General features: G+C 39.0%; 1 protein-coding gene across 1 annotated transcript; it reads left to right on the top strand.

Moving 5' to 3' along the window:
* The first annotated feature begins 1,839 nt into the window (after positions 1 to 1,839).
* On the top strand, positions 1,840 to 7,411 carry SAP30 (Sin3A associated protein 30). The gene is made up of 4 exons (XM_087816556.1): positions 1,840 to 2,350; positions 3,958 to 4,083; positions 4,495 to 4,593; positions 7,082 to 7,411. The coding sequence occupies exons 1-4, from the start codon at positions 2,039 to 2,041 to the stop codon at positions 7,202 to 7,204; spliced, it is 660 nt and encodes a 219-aa protein (XP_087672682.1). The 5' UTR covers positions 1,840 to 2,038; the 3' UTR covers positions 7,205 to 7,411.
* The last annotated feature ends 1,294 nt before the right edge of the window (positions 7,412 to 8,705 follow it).

Raw genomic sequence — 8,705 nt, forward strand, 5'->3', positions numbered from 1 at the left:
TAGTTAATCCAATATATCCAAAACATTAGCATTTCAACATGTAATCAACATAAAAATTGTTAATGAGCTATTCAATATTGTTTTTTAATTTCTGCTACTAAGTCTTTGAAATCCCACTAGTAGTTTATACTTACAGTACATCTCAATTCCCATGCTGAATTTAGATTTCATAAAGTTTAACTTGAAAAAATAGATTACTATATCCTGGTTGTTCCAAATATATTTAAAAGTTTTTCAGAACTGAAATCAGTTTTTAAAATGTAAAATAATTAACATTAAATTAATTCCATTTTTCAGTCACAATAACCATATTTCAAGTGTTCAATAGCTACAATATACCTAGCTGACACCCTATTGGACAGTGTAGATGGAAAATATAACACAAGGCACTTACCATTTCGCATCTTTCTTGACTACTCAATTTATGTAATATTTCAATTCTTTTGTTTTCCTTTGCCATATCCTAGAATGGAAGTACACAGATGGAATGGATGGCTTTGAATTTCAGGGCAGATGACATTTTACATTAAAAAAAAAAATCATCCATCACTAAATTTACTCAGGAAGTCTAAATGAATTTTCAGAAACACCTATTGGTTTGTATTTTAAAAGAAACACACAACGGAATTGTGAAACAAGGCATATTTACTGATAAGGACGTGTTGTAAACAAGCCACGGCACTGCTTTCATATTAGCGGATCCCATCCTTTTACCCCACCCTCCACAAGCACGCACCTGCACGCACGAACACCCCTGCACACACACACACACACACACGCCAACACGCGCGACAACCCAGGACACGCGCATATTTCTCCCTGTGGAAACTTTCTGCGGAGCGCTCAGACTAACTCGGCATGGGAAGGGTTCCAGGTTCCCTTTCAAAAGATACTAGACTCCGCCCTCTCCAGGTTCATTCCAGGAAAAAAGATTGGAGGTGGCGGCGAAAAGTAGGCCTGTTACAGTCAACTAGTCAGGAGCTCCACCTCAGGAAGCGGCAGACTTCGTGAGCCCAAGAATAAACCGTGTTACTTGCAGAAACATGCAAAAGATTTCGCAAGGGCCTTCTGCCGAGGCATATTTGAGAGGACTGTCGTCCCCGGGAGGTCGGACAGGGAAACCTAAGCAAACGCTCTTATTAAGTCGCGTCAATGAATGGAGCTGCTCTTCAGCCGCGGTGTTAGCTGCGGGACCTCCTGGACCCGAAAAGCGCCAGCTCTCCTGAGTTCTCTTTGGTTTGGGTTTCCCACAAAAGCGTAGTCACAACACAAACTCTTTTATCACAAATACGATAACGGCCCGAAACTTTTCCAGCACCCTCTCTCCCCTGCTACCCCTGCCCTACCCCTGGTTCTGCGCTTCGCTTCCGGAGTTGAGTGACCACAGAGTTTAGAATGCCAGCTCTGCAAAATTCCAGGAGCTAAACACCAACCCACCAACCAACCTCCGGGTGAGATTTCAAGAAATGAGAAAGCGTAGCAAACCCCAACAACACGCCCCTGTTTTTCCCGAGCTCTAAAAAAAAAAAAAAAAAAAAAAAAATCTGGCCCATGGCCGCGCAATGCATGCTAGGATAAGTAGTTCCTCCAACCCGCGAGTTGCGCGGTCAGGACAGAGTTTAGGTTAACTCCCCAGACGAGTACTACAATTCCCGTCGCGCCTTGCGGGTAAATGGAACGGGCGGGCCGGAGAGGGCTCATTGCGCTTGCGCAGGTCGAGGGGCCGGAGGGAGGCGGAGACGCCGCGGTCCAACTGCTGAGGAGTCTCCATGTGACAGAGAGCTGGGTCCCAGCTCCAGGCGTCGCCCGACTCTGGTTACTGACCCTCAGCACTGTCTACTGTCCCGGAGCCAGCAGACACCAGCAGGCGGGGGACGCTTGGTGTTTGGCCGTGCCGCCAGAGGACTTGGGGTGCAGAGTGAATTGCCGCCTCCAGACCGGGAGCCGGAGGGACCCTGCCAAGACACCGGAGTCTCCGGAGAGAGGCGGAGCGGCGAGGCTAGCGGGGGTTTCTGCTGGCGCCCCGGAGCGCGGAGTCATGAACGGCTTCACGCCGGAGGAGATAAGCCGCGGCGGGGACGCGGCCGCTGCAGTGGCCGCGGTGGTCGCTGCTGCCGCCGCCGCCTCGGCCGGGAACGGAGCCGGAGCGGGTGCAGGAACTGAGGTGCCCGGCGCCGGGGCAGTGTCGGCGGCGGGGCCCCCAGGAGCGGCCGGGCCGGGCCCCGGGCAGCTGTGCTGTCTGCGGGAGGACGGTGAGCGGTGCGGCCGGGCGGCAGGCAACGCCAGCTTCAGCAAGAGAATCCAGAAGAGCATCTCCCAGAAGAAGGTGAAGATCGAGCTGGATAAGAGCGTAAGTGACGGCGGGACTGCCCTGCCCTGCCCGCCCCCTTGGGGTCCCAGGAGCGATTCAAACTGGGGTTGTTGGGCCGGGGGTTCGGGGCTCCCCCAGACCTGTCAGTAGTGCAAACCCGTTGTGGGGTCTCTGGTAGGAAGCAAAACCAAACTCGCAGTAACTCCGACCGCGACCCCCAAAGACACTCTTGCGCGCCGTGCTTCCTCTCCCCCGCAACCCACCCCACCCCGCCCCCGGCGTCTTTCCCGCTCCTCGTCTTCTCCCTTCCCCCTTGGCTGAGATCTGGAAACGAAACAAAGGGAACAAGCGCTCGGAGGGAGGGCCTGGACTAGTTTTCTTGTAGCCCGGCAGCTCCTTCTGGAATGGAGGCGCCTTTGTTTTGGTGCCCAGGCTGACGTTTGGCCCCAGGGAGTAGCTTCCCGGGTCTGGTGGAAAGTGGAATCCTGCAGGGACCTGCAGCCGCAGTCCGGAGATATCTCGTTCCTCGTTCCCCTGCGTACCAGCGAGAGGGGAGCCGAGCTCCCCCCGCGCCTAGCAGGGGGCCGGGGCTGTGAACCGTGGTGGTGGTGTCAGCATCGAGGGCAGCTGTTCCGAACGTGGGGAGCACGTCGTCTCCGCGGCTTTGCCATCCGTTTGGCAGCCATCAGGATTTCTTTTTCCGTCCTTTTTGCACGTTTGTCCTTTTGACCATCTATGAGACTTTTAGAAACAACCTCTGCCGCTTTCCGGAGTTCTGGCAGGCGGTAAATTAATAACAAGATGTCAGAATCTAGCACACGTCCTGCTTATTTTTAACTTGCACTTAGCTTAAAAGTTAATTTAAAAGCCTCTTAGCTCAGTCCTTAATTATTTGTTGCTGTTGTTTTTGAAGAAATAACTGTTACTGTATGAAGCCCGGTATTTCAAATGTTACTATACAGCTCTCAAGACTATATGTAATTAACATTTTGGAAAGTTTGTGATGCTTTCTGCTTGTTTAAACAGTTCTTCAGTCATGTTCATGAGAAATTTAGGTACACCTGAATAATTTCACATTGCTTTGGTTGCGGAAAATGTATTACAGATAAATACATTTAATACTCAGAAATGTTTATAATTTCAAATTTAAATATAGGTAGAATATGGAAATCAATAGCTCATTTGTAAAAATGAATAGTTTTGTATCTGGATTATAATTTGAGTATTAAATTAGAAAGAAAGATTAGGAAGCATATAGTATGCTACTACCATATGCTCTTTAAGTGTGGGCAACATCATCATTTCCCTTGTTAGCAATACAGCATGACCTAACTCATCTAGTTTATCCCCACTGCAATTTGATGACAAAATCTAGAGGGCTGAAATTCCTCTTTCTCCTTCTCCTCCTCCCTCCCCTCCCTTACAGCCACCCCTCCGCATCCCACTTCCCAAGCCTCTTAACAGTATTGCCAGACACAGCATGTTTTAACTGTGTACAGGAGTTTAGAAAAAAGCATGCCCTTGCCTTAACAATGCCCTGTTTTGACTGTTGTTTTTTAATGATTCACTGTGGCCTATGTATTTTACTAATACATAGATACATTTTACTGTAATCCTAAGTAGTCTGTGAAACTTTTCTGTTTCAGGTAAGGCATCTTTACATTTGCGATTATCATAAAAACTTAATCCAGAGTGTTCGAAACAGAAGAAAGAGAAAAGGGAGTGATGATGATGGAGGAGATTCACCCGTTCAAGATATTGATACTCCAGAGGTAGAGGAAAGTTTTTTCATGTTAAATGTAAATCCTAAGTAGTCCATTCTGAAACTTTTATAAGACGATATGAACACATTTTAAAAATACTTAGAACATTTGAAAAATCTGAAAATGAAAGCAAAATTAAATATAGCCAGTTAATGCACAGTTACACAATTTGACTTGTTATATTTTCAGTTGACAATTCTTATAGTTCTCTTGTCTTACAACTTTTCCCCCCAAACAGTTTTTTATATTTATCCTCAAATGATTAAATTGTTTATTACATTTATAGTTTTGATTCTATAAAAGGCTTTTTAAATAATAGAATGAAATTTTTATTGTGCTGTGATTGAAATGTTATACATATCAAGAATAAGTTTTTAACAAATTGCTTAAACTAATTCATATATTTAAATTTTTTTCTAGGTTGATTTATACCAATTACAAGTAAATACACTTAGGAGATACAAAAGACACTTCAAACTACCAACCAGACCAGGACTTAATAAAGCACAACTTGTTGAGGTATTTATGAGTTTTAAACTATTTAAAACTTTAAAGGCATCTGTCCATACAAAAAAGGAGTCATTCAATGCTAATGAAATTGTTAACGGAGTGTATAAAACAGTATATTTTAGTTAAAAAGATCAAAGTTAATTTTTAAAAATCTATTGTGAAAGAATCTAGTTACCTAGAAATGTTTGTCTGCCTCTTAGGAAATTCTTTATGTAATGACTACTCAATGAATTGTATATAGTTTTCTAAGCATCTTCTAATACTGGGTTTCAGAAATATTGAGTGAGAATTTTTTATTCTCATTCTAGAAATTTATTTTAAAATCCCATTTACTCAGTAAATATTTATTGAACATCTAATTGAGAAATAATAAATTAATAAGCTTTGATGTCTTTATTAGAATTTTTAAAAAGTTTTGATGAAATAGGTTTACAAAAAGAGTATTGCCATAACTTTCTAATTTAACCATTTCAGAATTTGTCCTTTGATGTTAGTTTGTTTTATTTTAGGCATCCATGTTTTCTTTTTTTTCTTTTTTAATAGAGAAGGGAAGGGAGAGGGAGAGAGAGAGAGAAAAACAGATTGGAAACAGATTGCTTGCCTCCCATACACACCCTGACTAAGGATTGAACCCATAACCTGGGTATGTACCCTGACAGGGTATTAAACTGGCAGCCTTTCAGTGCATAGGACCACATTCCACCAGCTGAGCCACACCGGCCAGGGCTAGGCATCCATGTTTTCTTCACATCTCAAAGATGCAAAGACTATGTCCAAGCTTTTACTTAGTTTGTTTTGATACAGGACTTCTAGTTCTTTAGTGAATTTTGAAAAGTTGAGCATGTGTGTCTGTTTGTATGTGTGTGTTCTCAGGAAAAATACAGCCAAGAAATCTGTGCATGATATTAAGATGTTTATTGATTTATATATTTTTACTTTAATCATATATAAAATAAAAATGATTAACCTACTAGGCAGAATAGACATGTAAATATGTAAATCACTTTCCTCATATTCTTCATCTTGAATTTAGTAATTCAACATTTCTAAAAAGTGCATATTGAATAAGCTAGAAGATGAATAGAAGGTACAATTCTTTGGCAGAAGAGAATGCTTTTTAACACTGTCATCTTGCCTAGGCAACAAAAATTCAATTTGTCTTTAAATCTGATTGAAATATCTATTCTTTTTGGATTGTATAGCACATTGCTATAACATAAATATAGATATTGTCTGCCATGATGAAATATCAAAATATACAGATACTAATCAAGTAGAAGTATTTTGTTTTTGGACAAATGAGAACCAAAGAAATGATTACTTTAAATGTTACATTTAAATGTATGTATCCTTTCAATGCATAAACCAAACTGAAGTTTTTGATAATCTCATCTAAAAAATTACTTTATTTCTAGAGCTATTTTTAATTTTTTTTAATTTTTAGAAATGAGAAATAGCCATAATCCAAATAGCCATGAATGTAGCCCTGGCCAGGTAGCTCAGTTTGTTAGAGCATAGTCCCGGTACACCAAGGTTGCTGGCTCGATTTCCAGTCAGGGCACATATAAGAATCAACCAGTGAATGTTATAAATAAGTGAAACAACAATTCAGTCTCTCTCTCTTCCTCTTCCTCTCTCTCTCTTCCCCTTCCTCTCTCTGAAATAAAAAAATAAACAAAGAGCTATGAGTGTGATAGTTTATTTAGTCAGAAATAGATATTTATAAGTGATTCCAGTGATAACGATCCTCCTTAAGTCTTAATTTTCATTTGGATAACTTTTCTTTAAAAAATTTTATCTTCTAGAATCTGGATATGCCTTTGAGCATCCCAGTTTAGTTAACTGTACTTCTGTTGGTAGTTGCAGTGCACATGTTAGATTAGTGAAAAAGCAAGAAAGCTTGTAAACATTCTTCAGTGAACACATCCCTCTTTTCCCTCTTCTTTTCCATTTATAATTTTTATTCAGAAAATTTTCAAGAAACCTTAAAGAATATTGCCAATGAATGAATGAATATAAGTTGTAGCAAATGTATTTGTAAGATATTTCCTGGTTTGTTCTTAAAGTACTAAACTTTCAACTTTATATTTATTCTTTTTCTATGAGTAGGACCTAAACTATTATATGGTGCATATGGACTCTTACGTTCTGTTTTATTTCATTGATATTTAAAGTTTAAAACTAAAAATATTACTTCCTAACCTAGATTCCAGTTATAAAATTTAAAATAAATAGAAGGAAATACACATTCTAATAAATATATATTTAATTGAGTGGGCTGAAGGGTCCTTTGAAATCACTGTCTCTTGTTCATAACATCTTATTCTTATACACTTTTTGCCCTGTTTGTATTTTGTTGAATACAATTTATTTTTAAAAGGAAATAGCTCTTACTATCCCATAGCACTTTTTCTTTTGATGAAAGTGTTTTTAACCTAGTTTATGAAATCTGATAATACCTATAATTTAATTTCCTCAATTTTTTTTTTCTTTATAGATAGTTGGTTGCCACTTTAGGTCTATTCCAGTGAATGAAAAAGACACCTTAACATATTTCATCTACTCAGTGAAGAATGACAAGAACAAATCAGATCTCAAGGTTGATAGTGGTGTTCACTAGGAGAGATGGAATTGAGACTAAGACTTGGATATTCAGATGTTAAGACTGTTTACTGCTTTTCACATGTAGAAATAAATGTTCCTGTGTATTTTTTCTACAGAGGATTTTCTCTGGTTTTATTTTCTCTGTTTCTGACTCTAATAATTAGCTGGAAACTCATGTAAAATGAGCTTTCCAAGATTAACAATAAAGGTTATTATTATAGTTGCTTCAGTGTATTTATTTTGTGAAACTTGATTTTTATTTTAAACTGACTTTCAGGGACCTGTATTAATTGAAATTTTAATATAAAGATCATTTTGTTACCGTCTGCTCCCCCTTTTTTTAATTCCAAGAAATTAACAGATTAAGGAGAAGTAACAAATGTAGTACATACGCTTTTTCTGGGACAATCTGATTTGGCATTAAGGATATCCTAAATAACATTATTTTTTGAAGTGATTTTTAGTGTTAACAAGTTTAAAAAATAGAGTTCCATTGGGATGCAAACTTTTTTATTTCCTTTTTTATTATTTCTTGATGAAATATCAGTAGGAAAAAATAGTTTAATACCTGTCTCCTTCCAAAGTAGTCTTAATATGCCAGCAAAGGTAAGCACAGTGCTGAAAGTTCACATAAGAACACAGTTGTAGCTATTTCTTTAAATTTTGTCTTACAGAAAAGGTATTCATATGGCATGAATACAGAAAGAACCTCTGCAATACACCTTAATTTTCAGTCATGTCCTCTATTGTTTGCATTGCAAATTAAAAGTTTAACGAGATCTCTAAATTTTGGTCATATATAGCTGTGACTAGATTTTTATTTTACTTCATTTTATATTTCACTTTCAGTTTTCTAGTGAATATTTTTAACCTCTGTTTTTCCTGAAATTGTGTTGCTCTCCCAAGTTCTTATAATTACAAATCAAGCGTACATCTTGTACATTAAAACAAAACAGCTTCTGAGATTGTGATGTAGATTTTAGGCTGGAAATGGATGAGACCAGTAATGTAGCTCAGGGATTCTCAAAGTTAACATTTGGGTCTGATAATTCCTTACTGTGAGAGGCTGTCCTGTGTGTTATAGATTTAGCAGCATCATTGGAGTCCACACACTAGTGCCAGTAGCACTCTGAAGATGTCACAACCAAAAATATCTGTCAACATTGCCAAACATTCCTTGGGGGGCAAAGTCAGACCTGGTTAAGAACCGCTGATGTAGCTAAATTTAAAGTACTGGTTCATTAGAAGGTGAGTCTATATTTTTAAGCGCTCTCAATGTATTAACGGCTAGAAAACATGGTGAACAACAAAGCAACTGGTCTTTATTTTTGCTATGACCATTTGAGTATTTACTTATTTCTCTATTGGTGATCAGAGGCATTACAGAAATCTCTGAGAATTTTTTTCTAAGCCATATGAAAATGAACGACATAGCAACAAGATATGTTGGTTTATTTGAATAAAACATTACTTCCAAATTTTATATTTTTAACCTCAACCTACAGAGACTTTTATTT

The sequence above is a fragment of the Miniopterus natalensis genome, chromosome 4, assembly GCF_054644295.1.
Source record: "Miniopterus natalensis isolate mMinNat1 chromosome 4, mMinNat1.hap1, whole genome shotgun sequence".
Taxonomy (NCBI): domain Eukaryota; kingdom Metazoa; phylum Chordata; class Mammalia; order Chiroptera; family Miniopteridae; genus Miniopterus; species Miniopterus natalensis.